General features: G+C 39.1%; 1 protein-coding gene across 2 annotated transcripts in view; it reads left to right on the plus strand.

Annotated features, from left to right (window-relative positions):
* Positions 1–2,267: 2,267 nt before the first annotated feature.
* SUCO (SUN domain containing ossification factor) overlaps positions 2,268–25,237 on the plus strand; it is a 99,413-nt gene continuing 76,443 nt past the window's right edge. For both annotated transcript variants that reach the window (XM_027868437.1, XM_027868438.1), the window contains exon 1: positions 2,268–2,424. In XM_027868437.1, coding sequence (XP_027724238.1) covers positions 2,363–2,424 — 62 coding nt within the window. In that variant the 5' untranslated portion in view covers positions 2,268–2,362. The remainder of the gene's footprint in view (positions 2,425–25,237) is intronic.

Consider the following 25,237-nt stretch of genomic DNA (forward strand, 5'->3'; position numbering starts at 1 on the left):
TTTTGCAGAGGGAATGAAGTCCTGAGAATGTTTAGTTGAATTGCACGAAGTGAGCCCAGGTCAGCTGTCTTTGGTTAAGTCACAAGACTGATGGCCTACACCAATCTACACTCTCAACTATATCTTCAAGTTTAAAAATATGAAATGAAAACATTTTTGCCTAATTCAAAATAATCCCTCTTTAGTGTGCTTTAAATATCCATCTCCATTCATTGTCTATCTTAACTGTACACCTTATCCACTTTTTTGTTGAACTAATTTCCATTAAAAGGTAGGATGTGGAGCTCTTCTAGATTGAGTTCCTTAAGAGCAGACTGGTTTTTTGACTTTCTTTGTATCCTCAGTACTCCTGGCACATAGCAGGTAAGCACTAATGCTAGTTGACTAACTTCAGCTCCCAAGTTAGACCTCTAAGGAAACTATTTGAGGATACATATATTTCATTTACTCTTAAAAGGCCCAAAGGGACCTTAAAAATGTTCCTATCTCTTTCAGGAATGGAAACTGTGGCACTGAGTTGTTACTAACCACTCTGAAGTGAAGGTCCAGAAAAGGCAGAAAAACAGGTCTTTTGATTCCTGGGTTTAGTGTTCTTTTGACACCACTAAAGGGTGCTTCCAGTAGTGTGTGTGTGGATTTCCCCATAGAAAATACCCTTCAGTCAGGTGCCCTTCGGCAAACAAAACACAAAAAATTTTGGAGCAATGCAGGGGTTCTTTTTAGATCTGTTGGGAAATCACGTCTCAGAATTCTTTCATTTTATAAAGGAGGAAATTGACACTCTGGGGAGTTAAGTGACTCGCCCAAGGTCACACTGCCTGGCAAAATTCAAAACCCAGAGTCCTTGGGACACCGAATCCAATACTCTTCTTTTCACTGTCCGTCCTGCAGGTACGGGCTTGGAAGAAAAGCCCCCTTCTCTTCCAGCACCCCAACTTGGGGTACGCATCACTGCTGGATCACACGTCCCCGGATGATAATAGCTTCTTTAGGGTCGCTGTAGAAAGCAGGGGAGATAGGTCTGCCCGGGGAAAGCCCACCCCAGGTACGACCTCACCGCTGGCTCCTCCACAACTCTGAAGTGAAGCACGTGGGAGAGAGAGGGAAAGGGAAGGAGTGGGGAAGGCAGCCTCGAGGACCCCACGAGGTTCCGTCAAACTGACAGCCGAACCTCTCCACTGCTAGCCTGGGACTGGGGAAATCCTCCCAGAGTGCAGGCAAAAGCAGGGGCTTTCCCATCTACCCAATCAACATAGGATAGTACCGTGTGACGTCTGCCTCTGCCAGCCAATCAATTCTCAGCCCGACGGACTTGCCCTTCAGCATATTTTAATTTTCAGAAATAAACAGTAATTAGTTTTTCGAGTTAAGCTTAGTATTCGTGTTGATCTTACGACTTCTTGCGAAATGAATTAGTGTTAAAAAAAAGATCAGAAATCTACTAATTAGTAAAATGGAAACTGTATTGTACAAGTTCTTATTCTTTGGGGATGAAGGAATAAAGTGAGACGCCGAAACCGTGCATTCCAGCCGCTAGGAAATGGAGCGAGGGTGTGAAGGGGGAGGGGGAAGGCGAAAACTGCAACTCCCAGCAGGCCGTGCGCGAAATCTGAAGCGGTGTAGGGATGGACAGGACGTAGTAAGGCAAGGAGCGTCAGGTCCGAGGGTTCCAGGATTTCCTGAGCGTGAACCAATAACAGGAGGAGACCGTGGGGATGGGCGGAGCGAATGGGAACGTTTCCGACTCGGCTCTTTGTTCCCTCCCCCGCCCCGCCCCCTCTCTGGGCGGAGCGGGAGGCGTAAAAGGGGCGTGGCCTCAGCTGAGGCTGGTGGATATGGGAGTGGAGACGAGTGACGCCTCTCTTTCCAGCTCAGCGGCGTGTGAGGTGTCACGGCCGCGCTGGTGATTGGCTGATGCGAGTGGCTTACGGAGCAGCCGTTGGTCGCGAGCAGCACGGAGCGAGGATCGGGGCGGGCGGGGGGGATATGGGGCAGCGGCGGCGGCGGCGACGGCGGCGGCAGCAGCAGCGTTGGCGGCTGCTGGAGGAGGCGGGCGCGGGTGAGCCGGAGACAGCAGCCGCAGCAGCCTGGGCAGCAGCAGCCGCCCCACGACTCCCCCAGCCCTGAGCAGCCCCCCAGCCCGTGCCTGTCACTCCTGGGCAGAGGGCGGCGCGGGCGCAGCCCCCTCCCGCCTCTCCCCGCCGCTCGCCGCGTCGCCGCCCTCTGCACTCTCGGTCCCTTCCTCCGGCTCCTGCTCCGGCTCCGGCTCCGGCTCCGGCTCGGGCTCCTCCATCTTGGCCCCGGCAGCCGTGGCTGCGGGGACGATGTGCCGCCTTCTGGCCGGGGGAAGAAGGAGGAGAAGATGAAGAAGTACCGGCGGGCCTTGGCCCTGGTTTCCTGCCTCTTCCTCTGCTCCCTGGTCTGGTGAGTCGCTCCGGCCTCAGCTTTCCGCCGGGCGGCCAGTCCCGGACCTCGGCGTGCCCCAAAACCTCTGGGCTCCCTCGAGCTCGTCAGTTCGCTAAGAACTCGCACCGGGTGCCTGGGTGCGGATGTGCCGTGCTTGCATCTCCCAGTCCGGAGGGTTGGGGCGGGGGAAGGTCCTTGGGGAGCAGGAACTAGAAAGTGCCTTCGGCGTGGCACCGGGGGCCGAAGCAAGCTTGCGTGTGCCCGGAGCGGTGCCCGTAGAATGGCACACGCACGTTGCCCGAGCTCGACAGTCCCGCAGTGTTTTGATGGAGTTTGAAGGCCACTTCATGAAAGCACCCCTCCTTGAGCATGTTTTTTTTTTTGCTTTGCTTTGTATCTCTAGCCCTTAGCACCGTGCCTGGCACATAACAGGCTCTCTCAATAAGTAGGTTCCTTTGACTTGACAACACTCCGGATGGGAGGTTTAAAGATGCGAATGTTACGTGTGTTAAGTGCGAGGCACCCGGCGATTGATAGGGTTTAGCGTTTTTTGGAGAATCTTGGGATACTTTCTGGTGACCTGAAGAGCTTTTTTTGTTGAGACTTTTGGTATGATGTGAAGTGTTGGCCATGATTGATGATGGTCTTTGCCTGGAAGCTAAAGGGGTAATTTATGTTATTTTTTGTGGCTTTACGTTTGCAGGGACTGCATTTTGAGGGCTCGAAGCATATTCAAGAATTTTTCTGGTTCCTGTTACTCATACTCCCCTTTTATGATGTATGTATTTTCCTCAGTTTACAGTTGAGGAAAATGAGACTTTAGGATTTTAAGTGACTTACCCAAGGTCATTGTTGTTTCTTGTTTTCAGTCACGTCCAACTCTTAGTGACCCCGTTTGGGGTTTTCTTGGCAAAGATACTGGAATGTTTTGCCGTTTCTTTTTCCAGCTCATTTTACAGATGAGGGAACTGAGACAAACAGGGTAAAGTGACTTGTCCAGGGTCACACTGATTTGAACTCAGTGTTCCATCCACTGCCACCACTAGCTGCTCTTACCCAAGGTCACATAGGTATTAAGTGGCAGAGCTGGAATTTGAACCTAGCTACTTTGACTCTATACCCCAGCTCTTTTCCCCCCATGTAACATTGTGCTTGAATACTCAGGGGGCCTGGGATCTCATTGATTTTGGTATTTCCCCAGTCGGTGAAGATCACAACTCAATCATGCTTCTCACTGTATAGCATCATTGGAAATACTGGTGATAAAAGATGAAATGAGGATTTGCATGGAGGATTATATTGTTGTTATTGAGAAAATTATGCAGTTTCCCTAATACAGTTCTGCTGTTGTCTTTCTTCTCTTCACTTCCTGGCCCAGCTTTTACCTATTTGCAATGTTGTCCAACACGTTTTCACTAATAGATTTCATTCAGTGGGATACTGGATCACAGGACATCCCAAAATGTAGGCAATAGCAGTCATTCATCATCCGCTTAGTTTTTCCCGTGTAGGTTGTTAGACTGATATCTTTAGAGTGGCTGCAGATCTTATTGAAGAATCTTATGGTATGAGCTGCTTTCACTTTTATCTTTTGTGTTGCCATCATCAAGCAATGTGTCAGACACATAATAGGTGTTTAATAATAAATAAGTGCCTGTTGATTTCTGGGGTTTTTTATGCACAGCACTTTATTCAGATGTTCTTGGAAGTCTTGTTCTATGCTTTTATCCTTCCCCAAAGAATTCAGAGAGAGAGAGAGAGAGAGAGAGAGAGAATGCTAGAGCGCAAGAGAGCGCTTGAGCGCTGTCTTGGTAAATGTGGAAGATAATTTCATAATGTAAGTCTTTCAATAATGTTAAGGTAAAAGTAACACTACTTGGATTGTTATTTATAGGAAAAAAAGCTTAATACAGTTTCCAAAAGACTCATACATTTGTAAATTCCTAATATTTGGATTCTGAAGATAGTGAAGACTGAAAGGGTACAGGAAGTAAAGCATAAAGAAAATTTTTTTGCCTGGGGGGTTTCAAATTTAGAAATGAAACAAAGACTAGGGAGTTGTCTTTTACCTTCTATTCCAGCCCTTCAGTTCTCTTTTGTTTTTTAAAAGTTTTGGTTCTGTACCTAGACGTGTATCTTTAGTTTTGATAGCTTCAAAAAAAGGAAAAATGAAAGCTTGAATAGTGGAAGAAGTTATAACCAGAAGGTAAAAAGTTTCCAATCCCCTTCTGACTTAAATTTATCATGCTATCATTATCATGGATAATCTAGAGTTGAATAAAATCTTAATTTTTTCTTTTGCCATTATTAAAATTTATTTCCTAAGTACACAAAAATAGTGTATAATAGTGAGAAGAGAGCTAGCTTGCTTAGAAGGTTAGCCTGGTATCCAAAAGCTGAGTTTTTCACTAGTGCAATTATTCATATTTTTGAAGTTTCCATTCAACTATAAAAGCTAATAGGTTTGAATTAAAATTAAGTAAAGGCATAAGAAATTTATTGGCATGAGAAACTACTTGGTAGGTTTTGAGATTTTTGGTTTTTTGGATAGCCTAAATTGGAGCTATATAAGCAATTTGACCATCCTTTGATAGTAGCCTTACTAACAAGTTGCCTTATTTAGGCTTATGGAACCACTGACTAAAGGATTATTCAGCTTGTTATTAGTTTGCTCTTGTTTGTACCCCACTGGCTTTTTGTTTTTTTTGGGAGAGGAAAGGAAATAGAGATGATAAGAAAAGGGAGAGCAAAATGTTCCAAAACAACAGAATTGTCATTCCCAGTAAGACTCATGGTTCCAGGATTAAGTTGTCAATGAAGTGTACAAAGAACTAGTCATTGGCGGACCTTGTACTTTCTGATGACAACTTTGTAGGTATATCATAGCTGTTTCTCTTAGTAAATCCTGTGTTCTTGTTTTTTTTTTTTTAAATTTCCTACCTTTATCACTTCTTTAGAAAGTAAGTATTTATATAAATTTGGAACATATTAACCCACTGGGTGAAGTCATAGAACTTTTCCTTTGCCCTAAACCTAACTTTACGTATAGTTTGCAGAAACAGTCTATGTTCTTTGTTTACATGTCATAATCTTGTTGATTTTGATTGTTTCCTCTCACAGAGGAATAGATGTTAGACAGGACCTTAGAGACCATCTAGTTCAGCCCTTTTATTTTATGAATGAGGTCTAGACAGTTTGTCACTTACCCACAGTTGTTCCTGCAGCCTGAAGAGCTGTATTTCTGAGATGTCTTTGTAGGGGTAACCTTTTCTTACTATCTTTCTATTCTAGTTTCCTTTGCATTGCATTATTTTTTGACATATGGTATCCAGGCTATATGAAGTATTCTAATTGATGTGCCTAAGTTTTGTATAAACCTGGCTTTCTTGGAGAGGCCAAAGATAGAGTGGTACTGAATTTAGTATCTGAAGACTTGAATTATGGATCCAGCTTTGATATTTATGAAATTGTGTTATTATAGGAAAATTACTTATTTTACTACCTATCTCTCAGTAATTGTTAGGAAAGAGTTTTATAAACCCAAAAGGCATTATATGTAAATGTGAGCTGTTATAATAATCTAATCCCCCCCCCCCCTTTTTCTCTTATGGAAGAATATTGGGCCAGTTTCCTGCAGTGATTCAAAGTTTCCTAGGACTTGATTGGATTACACTCAGAATTTTCTGTGTGTTTGTGTATGTGTTTGTGAGTCAGTCAGTACACACTTTTAAAATTGATAAGTATCATCTTGTGTCATAGGATCATAGGATTTAGACTGGAAAGGATATTGGAGATCGTTAAATCCAGTCTCTTCATTGTACTATTAGGGAAACTAAAGCCCAGATAGGGGAAAATACTTGAGAATCATTCAGGTAATTACTCATACTCAACATACTAACACAAGTTTTTTGATTCCAAATCTGTGTTCTTTTCATTACAAATCAAAAATTCATCTGCTACCTTTCAGCTTGTTTGTACAAATTTTTTAAAGAACTTTCTGTCTTTTCTTGTCACCTTGACATGCTAGAATTTTAGTGACTTTTTCTTTTAAAAAAATTTTTTTTTCGTTTTGCTTTTTGGTGAGGCAATCAGGGTTAAGTGACTTGCCCAGGGTCACACAGCTAGTGTCAAATGTCTGGTCTGAGGTCAGATTTGAACTCAGATCCTCCAGACTCTGAGGCTGGAGCTCAAATATTTTTATAAAGTTGCTAAGTAAAAAGATATGGGCTGGACCCATGATTTCATTACCAATGCTTTCTCTGCAATTTATAGTCTTAACAAATTGCCTAGAGTCCCAAAAGGCTAAATGATAACCTTTCATAGGTCCAATATATGTCAAAGGTTGGACTTGAACCCCAGGTCTTTTGGTTTTGAGGCTAGCTGTCCTTTACCATACTGATAATAATAACCAAATCTTGTGCTTCCTTGAAAATCTTTATTTTTGCCCTTTGATTTTTGCCTTTTAAAGTCAGTTAGTTGGCTGTTGAGCAAAATATCTATGTAACCTGCAATCTCATGGTGAGTCTGTTTTGTTTTTTTTAATAATGTACTTGGTTAGGCTTTTTGAAAAGCCTGAATTGATTATATCCTCAAATTTCAATTATTTACATACTTCCTACCTTTGGGAACTCCAAGAACTCCAATAAACTAATCAGGTATCAAGATGTGAAATCATAGGGGAAATGACTAGAAAATTAAAGCAAAAAAAGAATCTAATTTTTTTTCTGAATTTTTCTTGGTTAAAAAAAAAAACAACCTGTGTAATTGTGTGACTAGGATGCCAAAAATAAGAGGGATATTGAAAATTATTTTTAAAAAATGTACCAAAGAGGACAAAAGGAAGGTCAGATGGAAGCAAAGACAAACTGCAATTTAGAGAGTAGCATGTAGGATTTGTTACAAACTTTAATAAAAGCAAGCAGTGTGAAATGGAGATTCCAGTTGTGTGGAGAACCCTCCTTCTGTCTTCTAAGTATGCAAATGCTCTTTTTTGGTGTTTTAAGTTTAGAATAAAAACCTTTTTTTTTTTCTTTGAAGAGTCTCTTTCTCTAGTCCAGGTGAGTGAGAAGGTGTTAAGAGCCCCGACTAGACTGGTGGCTGTGTGAGTGAAGAGGAGATGGATGTGAGAGCCATTGTAAAAGTAGAATGGACAGGACTGGGCAGATGATTAGATGGAATTGGATATGGGCTGAGGAGAGTCAGGAGTGGAGCGTGAATTGAAGACTGTGAATCTGAGAGACTGGAAGGAGGCGGTGTTCTACTTAACTGCTTTCTGAGTTTCTTACTATCCAGGAGGCCGGATCATAGTAGTACTGACCTTCTTACTGTTCTTTGTATGCATCACTCCATCTCTAGACTCAAATGCATTTTCACTGACTTTTCTCCATGCTTCTTCACCTTCACCTCCTGGCTTTCCTCACCTCCCTCAAGTCTCAGCTAAAACCCCTCCTGCGAGAAGCCTTTCTTGATTCCCCCTTAGGGAAGGCACTAGCTTTCCTTCTGAGATGATTTCCAATTTTTTCTATATATATCTTATTTGTACATAGTACAACCCCATTATATTATGAGCCCCTTGAAGGTGGGATTCTTTTGCCTTTCTTTGTATCCCCAGTGCACATAGTGGGTGCTTTACAAAAGCTGCTTGTCTTGACAAGACCAGAGAAGTTTAAAAAAGGAATGTCATTTTGGGAGAAAGGTAATGAATCCAGTTTTAGATAGTGTTAAGTTGAAGATACTTATCATCTAGTTGAAAATGGCCAATATGCATTTGGTAATGCAGGACTAAAGCTCAAATGAGAGACTAGGGTTGGATGTGTAGATCCAATAGTAATCTTTTTTTTGCTGGAGGCAATCGGGGTTAAGTGACTTGCCCAGGGTCACATAGCTAGTGAGTATCATGTGTCAGAGTTCATATTTGAACTCAGGTCTTCCTGACTCCAGGGCCTGTGCTCAATCCAAGATGCGCTGTGTAGCTGCCCCTCAGTAATCTATATAGAGATTAATAATTAAACCAATGGGAGTCGATGAGCTCACCAAGAGAGAAAGGAAGGCTACCCAGTCAGTAAACAGTTAATTAAGCACTTACTTTGTGCCAGGCACTGTGCTAATAAATGTTGGAGAATTAAAAAAAAAAAAAGAGGCCTCTCTCCAGGAGCTCAGTCTATTGAGGGAGACAATATGTAAACAAGTGTGTACAAATAAGCTATATACAGGATAAATTGGAAATAATAACAGGGAAGTCACTAAAATTAAAAGAGAGAGGAAGGAATTGGAGAAAAACTTCTTATAGAAGGTAGATTTTAGTTGGACTGGAAAGGTAGGGGGGCAGGTTATTAAGGTTCAGAGGGTTTCAGGTGCCAAACAGGATTTTACATTTGATTCTGGAGGTGATAGGGAGCTAATAGAGTATTGATTAGGGAGTGACATGGTCAGACCTGTACTTTAGGAAGATCAGTTTGACAATTGAGTGGAGGATAGACTGGAATGAAGAGAAACTTATGGCAGGGGGACCAATTAGCAGGCTCTTGCAGTAGACCAGGAAAGAGGTGATGAGGGTGGTGGGAGTGTCAGAGGAGAGAATGGGTCTGTGTGAGAGATGTTAAGAAGGTTCACCACAATGGATATGGAGAGTGAGGACTCAAGGATGACATCTGGGTTGTGAGCTTGTGACTAGGAGGATAGTGGTACCCTCAATAGTAGTAGGGAAGTTAGGAACAGGAAGAGGGTTTGGTTGGGGGGAAAGATAATGAGTTCATTTTGAAAATGTATTTGAGATGTCCAGTATGCAATTGGAAATGGGAGACTGGAAGTCAGCAGAGAGATTAGCATTGAGTAAATATATTTGAGAAGCATAGACATGATAATTGAATCCACTGGTGTTCATGAGATCATCAAGTGAAATAGTATAGAGAGAGAAGAGGGCTCAAAACAGCATAAGGTTATTGGGCATGACCTGGGTGAAGATCAATAAAGGAAACTGAGAAGGAGCTGTCAGATAGGAGAACCAGGACAGAAGAGAAGATTTAGAGATGAGAGTAGCAAGAAGAGGGTGATTGGCAGTGTTAAAGGCTACCCAAAGAAGATTGAAAAAAGGCTGTTGGATTTGGCAAATAAGAGATCCTTGGTCACTTTGGAGAGAGCAGTTTCAATTGAATGGCGAAGTTGGAAGACTTTGCAAAAGACTGAGAATTGAAAGATATACATTAGTTGAAGAATGGCTGAACAAATTGTATGAATATGATGAAATACTGTTAAACCATAAAAACATTTTAAATGCTACAAATTTAGAGAAACCCCTGGATGACTTGAATGAACTGATGCAGAATGAAAAAAAAAAAAAAGAACCAGAATAATTTGCACATTGACCACAGTGTAAAGGAAAACAGTATTGAAAGACTGTAGAACTCTGGTATAGCCTTTGACCATTCATGAACTTTTAAGACTAATGATCAAGCATGCCATTAGTTACTTAGCAAAAAGGTGCTAGATTAAAGATATATAAGAGAAATACATTTTCAGATATGGCCAATGTGTTGACTTGTTTTCCTTGATTGTATGTGTTACAAGAGAAGGCTTCTGGGGCAGCTAGGTGGTGCAATGGATAGAGCACTGGCCCTGGGGTCAGGAGGACCTGAGTTCAAATGTGGCCTCAGACACATGACACTTACTACCTGTGTGACCCTGGGCAAGTCACTTAACCCCGATTGCCTCATCAAAAAGCAAAAAAAAAAAAAAAAAGGCTTTTATTTTGGAAGTGGAAGGATTGAATTGGTGGTGTTAGTGATAGGTGTCAAAAAAAAAGCATTAATGAAACCTTTAAAAAGTACACAGAAAAGAACAGAAATTCAGAAACCTATTCAAACTGGGTTACCTTGTCATTACTATGTTAAGTATGTATGTTTTTTAAAAAAACAAACTGTAACAGGTTCACAGTTTCATATACTGCCTGTGCTCTTTGTGTATTGAAATGTTCATGTTTAAGTTCATAATAAAAATGAAATGTAAATAAAAAATTGTGAGTGGAGAAGGAGGCAAAAGGGATTGGTGCCTTTTCTAGAGTTTTGGCTGTAAAAAAGAGGAGGAATAGATTATATAGGATGATAGCTTGAGAACATGATAAAGTCTAGTGAGTGTTTTATTTAAGGGTGAAGGAGAACCAGGGGATGTTTGTAGGCAGTAGATACGGAGAGATTGAAGAGTAGAGGGAGAGGTGATGATTATGTGTGTGTATGTTGGGGGCCGGGGGTGGCCAGTGAAGGGTGTTTGTGTAAGTTTTACTTGTATTCTGGGCTGCATATCAACAACACAGAGCTGTATTAAATGTTTTTGTGTCAATAATAATAGCTTATATTTATATAGTCCTTTAAAAAGTATTTAACTTCCCATTTGATAGTGACATTTATGTAGTTCTTTAGCATTTTTGAATCGTTTTACATTTCATAGGTAGTTGCTCTTGCCTCCATTTTGTGGTTGAGGAAACTGGCTCTCAGAGCTGAAGTGACTTTCCTGTGGTCATTGGAGCAGGGATTTGAACTCGGATTTTCTGATTCCAAGTTCATTACTCTACTAAACCTGAATTGAGATCCTCAGCATTGATCTTGCTATTAACGTACCTGTTCAAATTGCGTAGGGAAGGTAAGATTTGAGGCTCCTGGGATAATAGTTCTAGAGGCAGAAGGAGTCTTAGTGGCACCTGGTCCAACCCTCTCATTTTAGAGAGAAGGAAACTGAGGTCCAGGAAGACTGTCTCACCTAAGGTCACACAGGTAATAAGAGGGGTTTGAACCAAGGTCCCCTGACTCCAGGTTCAGTGCTCATTACACAGTACCACACTAGCTACTGAAACTAATAGTTCATGTTTCTATAGCTTGTTAAGGCTTGCAAAACACTTTACACACATTTGTTTTCAGTACCATTTTTTGGATCCCCATGTGTTATTTTTTAGGATGTAGAGTGGGTGGGGACCTTGGAGATCATCTAGTCCAACCACCTCATTTTATAGATAATAGAGAACGAGAATTTCTCCCCTCCTCCTCTTAGAAAGATGTTAGTACATAAAACTATAATTTTCCTTATGTGAGATGCTTGCTTATTAAGGGCATCATTAACAGGATAAAGAGAGATGATCATATATCCCAAGAAATGATGATTATTGTTGTCTTTTTGTGCATGGGGGAAAAAAAAGCCTGACAACTTTCTTTCTCGTCTTTGAAAACCTTTGGACTCTCCCTGCATTTTTATTTTAAGAAAGCAACAAGCATTTATTAAACACCTGCGACATAGCAGACACTTTGCTAGGTACCGGAGATATAAAGACAATAAGGAGACAGTTTGGTGGGTCAGACAATCTGCATATGTAAGTGCGGTGTGTATATTGTGGCCCCATTCCTTGAGTCAGGCCTGCTACATTACCCCTTACTGTGCCATAAGGGCACCCTGAGGATTTAGGGTATCTTTGTTTCCATCAGGTTAGGCCCCCATCCCCATTTGTTAGGTAGGCTATGACCAGTACTCTAGTTCCATTAAACCACTTAACATCAGGTAGCTTTTAAAAGGAAAGGATATGATATTCAAGAAATATCTAGGTGGCACAGTGGAGAGAGTGTTGGGCTTGGAGCCAGGAAGTCACTTATTAGCTATGTGACCTTGGGCAAGTCACTTCACCCTGTTTGCCTCAGTTTCCTCATCTGTAAAATGAGATGGAAAAGGAAATGGCAAACCACCCCAGTATTTTTGCGAAGAAAACCCCAAATGGGGCCTTGAAGAGTCAGACACAATTGAAAAACTACTGAACAACAAAATTCAAGAAAGGAAAATAGCAAGAATAGTTGTACAATATAGACATTTCCTCCATTCCCCTGGGTCACATTTTCCATTATACCAGCTTGGTTAGGGGAAGGAAGAGAAGAGAAAGAGTAGGCTTAAAATTTAGTTCAGTTCCTACATAGCGTCAGTCGCACTAAATTCCTGTCCAGATGAAGCATGACTGTCAGGTGAGTCCCCTGGCTTTGGGTACTGGAAGATTTTTTTCTTGCTCCTCTGGCTGAATAATGTGGCTTAGATTCCTGTTTTTAGGTTTCTGTAGCTTACTTTCCCAATCAGGGTTAGAGACTTCATTACTTTTACTTAGAATGGAGAAACAAATAAAACAAAGGCCAATGCCTGAGCCTTGTTTCTTGGAGACCCTAGCTTTCAAGGCCTTTCCCTTTCTTAACATAGCCTCTCATGGGATCGTTGAATAAGAAGCGTTGCATTGTGTCATAACGCTCTAGTATGATGTATTGTTGGAGTGGACCCAAGAGGCTGACTAGTCGAATTTCCTCATTTTACATGTGAAGAAACTGAGAGCCAGGAGGGTAAGTGGCTTGCTTACCACCAAACAGATGGTGAAGAGGCAAGATTTGAACCTTGGCTTCAAAGTGGATGCTCTTTTCATTGTACCCTTCTGTCTTAACTTCACCATGTCAATATGCATGTGATTCAGGTCCTCCAGCAATGTATTTTGGTGGTTATTGGACAAAGATAAAATTGAGCTCCAGCAGCTAAATGTTTACAGATAATCTAAGAACATTATTAGTAATTAGTACAATCTCTTCCTTTATCTTCCTCTCCTCCATTGTCATGTGGAAGGAGAAAGGGGCTCTGCAAAACTAAGAATCATATTTTATATTTTTCTCTCTTTGATGGGTCACCATGGACAGATATTGTCAGATATGCTGTTCTTTTGTGTAATAGTAAGAGCCCTGAATTTGGAATCAGTCAGCAAGCATTTGTTAAACCCTTACTACCTGCCAGGAACTGTGCTACACTTTGGGGATACAAAAAAAGGTTCCCTTTTAAGGAGTTTGCATTTTTTGTTTATTTTCAAAAATGGATTTTTATTATTTTTTTTAAATTGCCTAGATTACCCCTTATATTCCTTTTCCTATCCCTTCCCCTCCCAGAGAGCCATCCCTTATAACAAAACTTTTTTTTAAATTAGTAAAAGAGGAAAAAAATCAACAAAACTGACCAATACATCCTCAACTCCCAATTCTCATTCACCCACATATTCAATCTTTTGCCAAATTTTACCATTTAATTGATTTAGTATTTTGCATTTTACAATTTTTGTACATTTACAACCTCTCTTCATGTCCCCTTTTCTCCACTCAACTAAGTCACTACCCTAGTAATCTTATTACCTCACACCTGGACTTAGCCTGCTGCTTGGTTCCTTCTGTTCCAGCCCATCTTCCACTCAGCTGCCAAACTGATCTTTCTAAAGTTCAGGTCTGACCATATCACCCCAAATCAATAAACTCCAGTGACTCACTATTACTTCTAAGATGAAATATAATATCCTTTGGCTTTAAAAACCCTTCACAACCTGGCTGCTTCCCATTTTTCCTTTCTTCTTACACTGTAATCCCCTCTACAGATCTACAGTCCTGTCCTTCTTGTCTGTTCTTTACACTGGCCACTTCACCTGCTGACCCTTTTACCCAGTATTTGTCTTGTTTGTTCATAATTGTTTTTATGTTGCCTCCCTGAGGGCAGGAACCTTGTTTTTGCCTGTCTTTCTGTCCTTTTGCCTTTAGCTCAGTGCACATTTACTTGTTGACTGAGGCACCGATGGAACCTTTTCTTCTTTGTTATTGACCTTTGGATATGTGCCTAGCAGTAGAATCTGTGGGTCAAAGGAGATGATCATAGTAGTCACTTTATTTGCATAATTCTTGTAACAGTGTCCATCTTCCTATATGCTCTCAAATTTTGACAATTCTCATCTTTTGTCATCTTTGTCAGTTTGGTGTGAGGTGAAACCTTGGAATTGTTCTGATTTGCTTTTCTCTTGTTATTAATGATTTGTAGGAGCTTAAAATGGGAGTTAGGAGACATTGGGTTGTACCAAGATGGATATGTTGAGGTCTAGGGATGTGGGGTTGCCTCGAAAGAATTCGACTTAAGCCCCCTTATTAAAACACTGATTGAGATGGGCAAGATTTTAAGAATCCACTGTAGATGAGACTAACTCTTTTTATAGGAAGAAGATCTGTGGGAAGATTTGGATGGGAGTGGACAGTAGGCTGGGGTGATCCAGAGGTAACCAAAGGGGTCTAGATGGAATTAAGGAGTGGAGAAATAGTTTGGGGTGGTCTGGAGGTAACTCATCTCCATTTCACTTGGGCTGGGTCTGAGATTACAGAGAATTGAAGGTCCCAGCCATAGTGAAAGGATAATTGAAAGGATTATTCTGGGATGGGCTGATGCCCCAGGCAAAGGCCTGAGACAAAGTTCTGGGGAAGTTGGGGGCGGGTAGGGGGCCGTTTCCCAGGGCCCATACCTGTCAGAAAAGGGTTTTAGGAATTGTCCAAGTGGCACAGACAGAAAGGTTTTAGGAATGGTCCGAGTGACAAATTATGTTTGCCGAGCCATGATGAGGCCTAGGATTTCTGTGCAATAAGTAACTATTTAGGCTTTACTTAAAATTCTCAGATTTTCTGTTTAGACCAAATCTGCCCATTCCATTTGACTATGTTGTGTATTATTTATAAATCTTTTGATTTCCAATACAATATTTAAAGTATGTCCAAGCAGTATTAGATTCTAGCAAGCTATTAAAGTCTGCAATGTTTTTATTCCAAACTTAGAAATTGTTCCATTGCTCCCCATCCCCCAACACTCAACCTGTTTCTCTGCACATCACAAGTTTATTTTCTATAAAGAAGGATTCTGCTAACTTATTGTTACAGTAGTAAGAAACAATAGCTTGCATTGATTTAGCACTTCACAGTTTACAAAAGTACTGCAGTTTACTCATGTATAAAGTAGGGATAGTAATAGCTATGAAACAAGTTGCAAAACTTGGAAGGAACTTAGGTAGAGCAGAGACAGATCCTTTAGTAAAGGCTAGGCCTGTTAAACAAGGAAAACCTTCTGCATTATCACAGAATTGTGTAGAAATAAAAGTAGATACTTATTACCTAGTTATGTTAAATCAGGGCAGTGGGTGATTACTTTTTGTTTTGTTTTGTTTTTATCTATTTAGTTTTCAACATTCACTCTTATAAAATTTTGAGTTATAAATTTTATCCTCCTTACTCCTCCCCATGCAATCTGATATAGGATATACATTTATAATCATATTAATCATATTTCCACATTAGTCATGTTGTAAAGAAGAATTAGAACCAAAGGGAAAAACCATGAGAAAGAAGAAACAAAAAAAAAAGAGAAAATAGTATGTTTCAATCTCTGCATTCAGATATGGATATCATTTTCCATTGAGTCTTTTGGAATTGTTTTAGATCCTTACATTGCTGAGAAGAGCTAAGTCTGTCAAAGTTGGTCATCACACAAAGCTGCTGTTGCTGTGTACAGTGTTCTCCTGGTTCTGCTCACTTCACTTAGCATCAGTCCATACAAGTCTTTCCAGGTTTTTCTGAAGTCTGCCCACTCATCATTTCTTATAGCACAATAGTATTCCATTACATTCCTATACCACAACTTGTTCAGCCATTCCCCAATTGATGGGCATCCCCTCAATTTCCAGTTCTTGGCCACCACAAAAAGAGTTGCTATAAATATTTTTGTACATGTGAGTCCTTTTCCTGTTTTTATGATCTCTTTGGGATACAGACCTAGTAGTAGTATTGCTGGATCAAAAGGTAGGCACAGTTTTATAGCCCTTCAGGCATAGTTCCAAATTTCTCTCCAAAATGGTTGGATCACTTCACAACTCCACCAACAATGCATCAGTGTTTCAGTTTTCCCAATCTTCTCCAACATTCATCATTTTCCTGTTTTGCAATATTAGTCACTCTGATAGGTGTGATGTGGTACCTCAGAGTTTGCAGTTTTCTAGTGATTATTTTTTTTAGTTGCTCCTTGAATTCTATAAATACGATTTTTGTAGGAGATACTTTCCTAGTTATATCAACCCAATTAAAGATTGGTGAATTCATATGAGTAATCTGACATCCATGCTAATGAAATTTTTGTGCTGTAAGGATTTTTTTGTTTCTCCAACTTTAAATAGACACGTTGATATTTATACTTCAATCCTGTTCAACAGTTTTTATTAGCAAATGGAAACAAAAATTAGTTGTTTTTTTAAATGTATTTTTTGCAACATAAACTCAACTGTTCGGTCTCCAACTCATATTTTTAAAAAAAGTTTTGGGCATATATAATAAGCCTACAACAAAATTATAGGCGTCACAAGGGAATGGAAAACATGCTTTTGAGAATTTGCAGTAGAAAAATGTTAATCCCTAGGACTATAGCTTTTTTGGACTTGTTTCATGAATATCATTTGTAGAACAGTGACTTAATTCTGTTTTAGGTCTATTTTCATAATTAAGTGAGCTTTGTTAAAAGTCTGATATTTTTTTCCCTCCTTTCTGTGTATACATCATACCTATTTAGCTACTTAATACCTACTTTATCACTTTAAAATATTTTGTAACATGCATATGATCACAAATAGTAAGCTAGCTTTATGTTTTCTTATTGTAGTTATGATTTTGATGTTAATAGAAAGGCATTTTTTTCATTTTACGGGTATGTTGTTGGTGCAAATATATAATTTCAAAAATGATATTTAGCCTAATTGAGTTTAGAATTAGAATTCAAAAAGTGAAAGATTATTTAGTCACTATGATTTTGTTATTGAAGCAGTTCTAGGCTTTGTGAGAAAAAAAGTATAAAACTATCTGCCATCTTAAGGAGCTTATAATTTTATAGAAAAGACAAAATTGATTTACTTGAAGGGGTGAATTATGTAAAACAAATAATATGGTTAGATGTGAAGTGTTATATGAAAACGAGTTGTCAGAGAAGGCTAGATGGAAAATGCGGACTCAAGTTAGGCCTTGAGGTTAGGCCTACCTATGAGTTAGGTAAGAATTGATAACTTTATAGGATAGAAGGTACTACAGTTGTGAGCAGATTTTTGAGGGTGAGAATGAGTATGGTGGACAGTGGACATACACCATGACTAGAGTGGAGGGGGATATATTGGCATATACTGGGGCATGAGAATTTGTAAGCAGGGTTGGATTAGTTTGTGAGGGGTCTTGAAAGCCAGGTAAAGGGACAGTTAGGTGCATAGTGGGTATAGTGTGGGGCCCTACAGTCCAGAAAGCCTGAGTTCAGTCTGGCCTTAGACACTTATTAGCTCTGTGAGTCCGGGGGCGGGGGGGGAAAAAAAAAATCACTATTTGCCTCAGTTTCCTCATCTGTAAAATGGGGATAATAATAGCATCTGCCTCCCAGGGCTTTTGTGAGGATCAGATGAGATAATCATTGTAAAGTGCTTACATAGTGCCTGAAACATAGTAGGTGTTATATAAATGTTAGTTATTATTATTGTTATAATTTAAAATTGAACCTACAATAACTCTTTAAAGTGTTTCAGCATGAGCAGAATGACAGTAGTGAAAGCAAAGTTTTGGGAAGATTAATATCAATCTGCAAGATGAATCAAACTTTGATGAGACTAGAAGACTGAAGATCAGTTAGGCTATTGAAATAAAATAGGCATGGAGGAGAAGGTATTTAATTAGGGTAGTAGCAGTGGTACTGGGCAAATTGGAGACATTTTGAAGGAAAAAATTTTTGGATTTGGTAATAAAGGGGAGTAGATATAGTGTGATCAGTATAATGGATTGGGAATTAGGAGACCTAGGTTCTGGTCTTCGTGGTCATCTTCTGTGTCTCCTCTCTCACGCCCCTTTCTCCTTCACCCCCTCTTCCTCTATAACTTCAAATTTTATTGATACCTTTAAATTTCTATATCACAGTCATTTCTAGATACTTTTCACCCATCCCCTAAATTTAACTCTGACAACGTATGGAACATTCTGATCCTTTCTGATTGATACTGATGAGCTATGGAACTTTGGGAAAGCATTCAAGCTCTTTTTCCTTGGTTTCTTTATCTGTAAAGTAAGGAGATTAGACTGGAACTAGATGAGCTTTAATGTCTGTTTCAGCTCGATATTCCTGTGATTTTATACTGTAACAGATGGAAAGGAATTAGAAAATGATGGCAAACTTTCTAGCCTGGGAGACAACACAAAAAGAAATGGAATAGGTAGGAAGGGGGACCAATGGAGATATTCTTTAGGAAATTTCTGTGGGAAATTTTGAACTCTGCAAGGTAGGTGAGAGTTAAGAACTAATGATGTAAATTTGCCAGTCTTCTATGATAATTAAACCCCTGATAAGGTGAGCCTTTGCTGAGTGTGAGAGAGTATAGAAAGGTTAAAGCAGAACACTTCACAGTTGAGGGCGAGAGAAGAGTATGTGTGTAAAGGAGGTGGAGGTGGAGGGAATCAAAGTACAATGTGATTTAGGCCTAGGTAGAAGTTTGGAGAAGGAGATAATACTCATTACGAGTATTAAGTGCCTACAAGAGTTGTGTGCTTTGGGATACAAGTACAAGGAATGAAACGTTCCTGGGTCACTCAGAGTTTATATTCTAATGAATAGAAAAATATGTATACAAATAATGTACAGCATAGATATGAAGTGAAAAATACAAATAAATGCAAAGTACTTTAATACAGAGTAATTTGGAAAGGAGGGAACTCAGGCAGCTTTTCATACAGAATGTGGTAGTTGAACTTGATCTTAAAGAGAAAGACACTCCAAGGTGGAAGTGAGTAAGTGACTACATTCCAGGCGCATAGGATGGCCAGGGCAAAGTCGCAGATGGAGAGAGTGGCCAGTTTACTGTACAGAGGAGAGGGAGTAATGCAGTGAGGCAGGAAAGAGAGGTAGGGGTTTGATTGTGTAGGACCAAAAATAGTTTATATTTTATCCAAGAGGCAAAAAGAAGCCACTAGAGTTGAGTAGGGAGGGAATAAGCATTTATTAAGCACTTATTATGTGGCAGACACTGTGATAAGCACTTTACAAATATTCTCTCATTTGATCCTCACAGTAGCCCTGAGAGGTAGCTGTTATTATTTTCCCCATTTTCCAGTTGAGGAAATAGACAAACAGGTTAACTGACTTGCCCAAGGGTCACACAGTAAGTTTCTGACGCTGGATTTGGACTCAGATCTTCCTGACTGGGCTTAGTGCTCCATCTCCTGTGCCATTTAGCTGCCTCACTAGGGGAGTGACATAGTCAGATCTGTGCTTGCTGAAAATCACGGTCATGTGGAGGATGAATTGGAATGAAGACAGATGAAGCAGGGAGACCAATTGCGAAGTTGAAATTATTGCAATAATCTAGGCTTGAGGTAATGAGAGCTTGAACCATGGCAGCAGCTGTGCAAATGAAGAGAAGGGATCACATGGAAGAGAAGATGGTTTTATTCAGAAATATGGTACGTATTGTGTAAGTATGCCAATATATACCTTTGTATAGATTAACTGAATTTTTTTGACAGTTCAGTTTTACTAATATTAACTTAAATGTTTTTGCTACTTATACGTAGAAAAAACCAATTTTGGCTTATTTTAACTACTTAACTATTTATACTTTTTATTTTTTCCCCTTTTCTTATTACCTGACTTATTTGCGGCCAGTGAAGCTGTGATTTCAAGTTTTCTTTTTCTTTTTGGATTTTCAATGGTTCATATTAAAAAATAATACCCATATTAAAAAAATAAAAAATAAAAATTAATTAAAATATTAATACAAATCCAAAATAATTAAGAATTAAGAAATGCGACTTTATTGTAGTGCTGCATAGGCATACCTCAAGCATTAGTGGATTCTGAGAAAAGCGGCACTGTAGCCAAAACTGAAATTGGGGGGGAGGTTTAATTTAGTACACAGTTTATTAAATAACCTTTTACGTGCAAGTCATTGTGCTAGGACTACAAAGAAAAATATTCATGTGTAAAGGTGTTTCTATTCTCCTACAGAAATTCAGTGTTGTAACTAGATAAGTTTAAAAAAAAGACAATTTGTGGAAGAAATAGTACCAACACCTGGGAAGGGGCGGGGGAGAACTTGTGCCTCAAGGCCACATGTGGCCTTTTGACTGAGTCCAAGTTTTACGATACAAATCCTTTTATTAAGGGGATTTGTTCTGTGAAGTTTGGATTCAAAGGGCGGCACTTGAGGACCTAGAAGGCCGTGTAGGTTCTCCATTTCTAAACTAGGACAACAGGAAACACTCCATGGATGAGTGGCTCCTGAACCGAGTTCTTGAAGGAACTAGGTGTTCTAAGAATGGTGAATGAGGAGGGAATGCATTCTGTTTCCCACTTTGTGGGCAAAAGTATGGAAGGAAGAAATGAAGTTCAGAGTTTAGGGAACTGGTTGGTCAGTTTTCAGTAGAGTATGTGAAAGGGAAGGGGGCTGATAGGAAAAATCTTGACAAGATAGGCTAGAGACGTGTTATGAAAGACTTTAAGTGCCTCACTGAGGAATTGGTATTTTTATCTTAGAGGCATTTCAGAGCCATTGGAGAATTCTTTTTTTGATCAAGGTCAGATCTGTGTTTTGGAAAGATTATTTTGGTTGCCAAGAGGAGAGACCAGGGACCAGATGAAGAGAGTCCAGTTACTTTATTGCCAGGTGTCAGATAAGTGATAAAGATGGTATCTGTGATGGTTTGTGTGAGTAGAGAGAAGGGAATGATTGCAAAAAAAATGGTGTAAAATTGGACTTTTTCAGTCATTTTTTTTTTCCAGTCCTGTCTAACTCTTCGTGACCCCATTTGGAATTTTCTTGGCAAAAACAGAGAAGTGGTTTGCCATTTCCTTCTCCAAGAACTGGACTTAGCAAAGTTAGTGGTATATGCAGAGTGAATGGGAGCGAAAAAGTCAAGGATGAAGCTGAGGTTGTGAATCTGGGTAACTGAAAGTATGGGTGGTAGGCTTAGAAGAAAAATGATAAATTTTGGAAGATAATCTGTTCTTTTTGGAAGTGTTGAACCCATGGGGCGTCTAGCTAGAGATGTTTGGCAGGCATGTAGTGGTTGGGAAGTAGATTTCAGCATCCACACTAGGGATGGATCTATAGATGTGAGAGTCATCTGTAATGGCTCATTGAATCTGTGAAAGATGGTAAGTCATCAAGAGAGACGGTATATTAGAAAAGAACAAGGATTGGGCAGAGTCTTAGAGGAGACCCCCTGGTTAAGGAAAAGGATGCAGATGGTGAGAAGGAATGGTCAGACAGATAACTTGAAGGTCAGGAGAGAACACTCAGGGAGGTGAGAACTCAGAAAGGAGGAGAATTCAGTAGTCATTAAACATTTATTAAGTGCCTATATGAGAGGCAATATGTTAAGGGTTGGGGGATACCCATACAAAAAAAAAAAAAGGTAGCGCCTGCCCTCAAGGACTAATGGGGAAAGGCAATAACAAAAAAAAAAGAAGCTGAAAAGGGGTTGGGGGTGAGGTCCCAGACTGGGTGCTAGTGGAGAAGTCAGAAGTCCTATTTTTTCTTCTGCCTGTTCTTCCTAGATTGTGCTGTGCTTTTGTATTCATCTTCTCTCCTTTAAGAATGTGTGTGTGTACCTCTGTTTATATTTAAATCTAATTTGATTGATGAGTTCCCTGCCTAAATACATTTGTCTTTTTAGACAACTTCATTCCTCTTCATCATGTTTTTTCTGTATGTGTCTTCAGAATTTTATTTTTGAAGAGATTATCATTCCTCCTGGATTGAGTTGCAGTGTTAGAATTGGAAGGGACCTCTAGCCTGATACCAGAAAAAGAATCCTCTGTGTAATTAGTGTACCTTACCATGAATCATCCAGTGATTTCCTTGAAAACTACCCATGAAAACTTCCATGTACTGAGGAAATCCATGTTACTCTAGGGAAAGTTCAGATTGTTAGGAGGAGGTTTTTTCTTACGTTAAGCATAAATTTGCTTCAGAATTTTCATGTTTATAATTCTATCATTCTGTCAACAGAATATTCTTCCGTGAGCCACCCCTTCAAACCCAAGTCTCCTCTTTTCATCTCAAATTTAATATGTCTAAAACAGAACTTATCTTTCCCATTCCACTTCTCAACTTCCCTGTTTCTGCTGAAACATTCCTCCAGATTTTCCCAGGTTTATAATCTTAGCGTTCTCCTTGGATCCTCACTGTCCCCTAAGGGGACATGTATCGTCAGTAGCCAAGTCAGATATTGGATTGTTTATATTTTTCCCACTTGGTTAATTTTGATATTGCATATTTTTGTGTGTAGTTATCTATTGCATTTATGTTTTGAGTTTTGTTATATAATTGGTTAAGATGACCACAGTAATTTTCTTATCCATTTGTTCTTTTATTTTAAATGTTGGGAATTTGGTTTTTCTCTCATTTTAAATTAGCTAATAGTTTTTCATTGATCTTTAAATAATCAATTTTTTTTTTCTTTTTGGATTTTCAAAATTTCTATTTTTGTGCTTGTTTGGAAAAATTTGAGTTTTTTTCTTTTATAAGTTGCATACTGAATTCATTTTTCCCACTTTTCTTTGTTAATATACTCGGATATGAATTTCCTTCTAACATGGTTTAGTATATTTGAATAGTAAATGAAATTAAGTTACTGTGAATATTTGTGTATTTCCTAAAATAAAAGTGATAATGAGCTTTAATTTTGGTTTTACATTTAAATAATCTTTACTAGCTTTATTGTTTTATGTGAGGGAATGTGTGATTATTTTCTTAGTATTATAGTTATTAGAAATGCTTAGTTAAGCTATTGTGATGATTCTTACCCAGACTCTGCTTGATTGTTATTTTGATAAGGAATATTTCCCACGTTAAATGAAGAGAAAAAGTAAAATCTTACAGAATAAAAAAAAATCTAAAACGTACTTTAGTCCAGCTTTATACTAACTGCGTCTTTGAATTTTTCCTTTTAAGATTGCTCCAAACTTTTGTTATTTATTTAGACCTAAAAGTTACTCATTTTATAGACTTTCTTTCTTGATTGTGAAATACAGGCACTTATGACAGTATTCCTTGAGAATTAAAGATCTTAGGATCATTGTTTTATAGCTGGAAGAGATCTTTAATGTCACTTAGCCCAACTCTTTCATTGTATAAGTGAAGCTCAAGTAGGAAGTTGTGACTGACTCTGCCTAGTTTTCTTTTCACTATGTCATACTGCTTCCTGAAATCTATTGGTCAGTGGCACAGAGTCCAACGTAAACTAGATTTCAATTTAAGTTTAGGCTTTCCCTGCTTTATTTTTTATTAAGAACTAAATCAAAAGCAAACACAACATTTCAGCATATAAAAAACAACCAAGTGAAATGTATAAGAAACAATTAACTTCTGTTACATACAGCTTATTTTTTTTGTTTTTTATTAATTTATTTTGATTTATCAACAATCACTTCATAGGCTTTTGAGCTTTAAGTTTTTCTCTCTCTCCCTCCCCCCTCCCTCCCCAAGACAGCTCAAAATCTGATATAGGCTATATATACATTCCTATTAAACATTTTCACATTAGTGATGTTGTAAGGAAGAATTAGAACCAATAGGAGGAACCATCAGAGAGGAAACAAAACAAAACAGAAGAAAAAAAATAGCAAATAGTATGCTTCGATCTGCATTCTTAGTTCTTTCTTTGGATGTGGATAGCATTTTCCATCATGAGGCCTTTGGAGATATCTTAGATATTTGTATTCCTGAGAAGGTCCAAGTCTATCAATGTTAGTCATTGCACAGTGTGGCTATTGCTGTGTACAACATTTTCTTGGTTCTGCTCACTTCACTCAGCATCAATCCATACAAGTCTTTCCAGGTTTTTCTGAAGTCTGCCTGCTCATCATTTCTTATAGCACAGTAGTATTCCATTACATTCATATACCACAGCTTGTTCAGCCATTCCCCAATTGATGGACATCCCCTCAGTTTCCAATTCTTTGCCACCACAGAAAGAGCTGCTATAAATATTTTTGTACATGTGGGTCCTTTTCCCATTTGCATGATCTCTTTGGCATACAGCCCTAGAAGTGCTATTCGTACATCTTATTTTTTAAAGTGTATATTTAAAAGGGGTTTGTGCCCTTGAGAATTTCTGGTTTCTATGAATTTTAAATTTTTTGTTTTGGTGGGGGGGGCATTTCTCTACTACTCACTAACCCAACCCCTATAGAGAAACTTTCCCTTCCTGCCAAGAGTCAGGAAGAATGCTTTAGCTTCAATCTTTTAGAGTATTGGTTAGTTACTATGTTGGTTGGAGTACTGAAGTCTTTTGAAGTTGCTTTCCTTTCTTTATATTGTGATCATCATGTAAACTTTTCATTTGATTCTGCTCCCCTTAATCTTCTTCAGTTCATACAAGTCTCAGCTTTCTCTGAAATCATCATATTAGTCATTTCTTACAGCTCAGTGATACTCTATTACATTCATATGCCACATTTTAGCCTTTCTCTCATTGATTTGGCACTTTGATTCCAGTTCTTTGCTGCAGAAAAAAGTGCTCCTTATAGACAGCACAAGTGGTATTGTAGGCATAGCTCTAATACCAGCATATTCTTAGAGTTCGATATTGGGATGAAATGAGCACTTGCAAGTCACTAAACATTTAACAAAGGAAGCTTACTTTGCCTTATCACAGTAAAAATATGCAAAAAGCATCCAGCTTTGCTCCCTAGAAGCCTCTGTTGAAGAGCCACTCCCTTCTTCCATAGTGGCTAAATAAGGACTCCCTCTTACCTTTATCCAGTGATTCAGAATTACCAAGGGATGGCTTTCTTCTAGGTGAATACACACTCATCATAGGTATATAGCAAATAGTTTCATCTTTTCTGTGCTATTGGAAAGCAAGACAAAACAATACCATATCTGAGTCCCCCAAACCTTTCTGAGAAGATGTTCACTGAATCATTTCAGAGGGAAAAGAAATTTGCCAATTGAAGGAGTCCTGTA

The sequence above is a fragment of the Vombatus ursinus genome, unplaced genomic scaffold (genome assembly GCF_900497805.2).
Source record: "Vombatus ursinus unplaced genomic scaffold, bare-nosed wombat genome assembly UNPS02014789.1, whole genome shotgun sequence".
NCBI lineage: Eukaryota > Metazoa > Chordata > Mammalia > Diprotodontia > Vombatidae > Vombatus > Vombatus ursinus.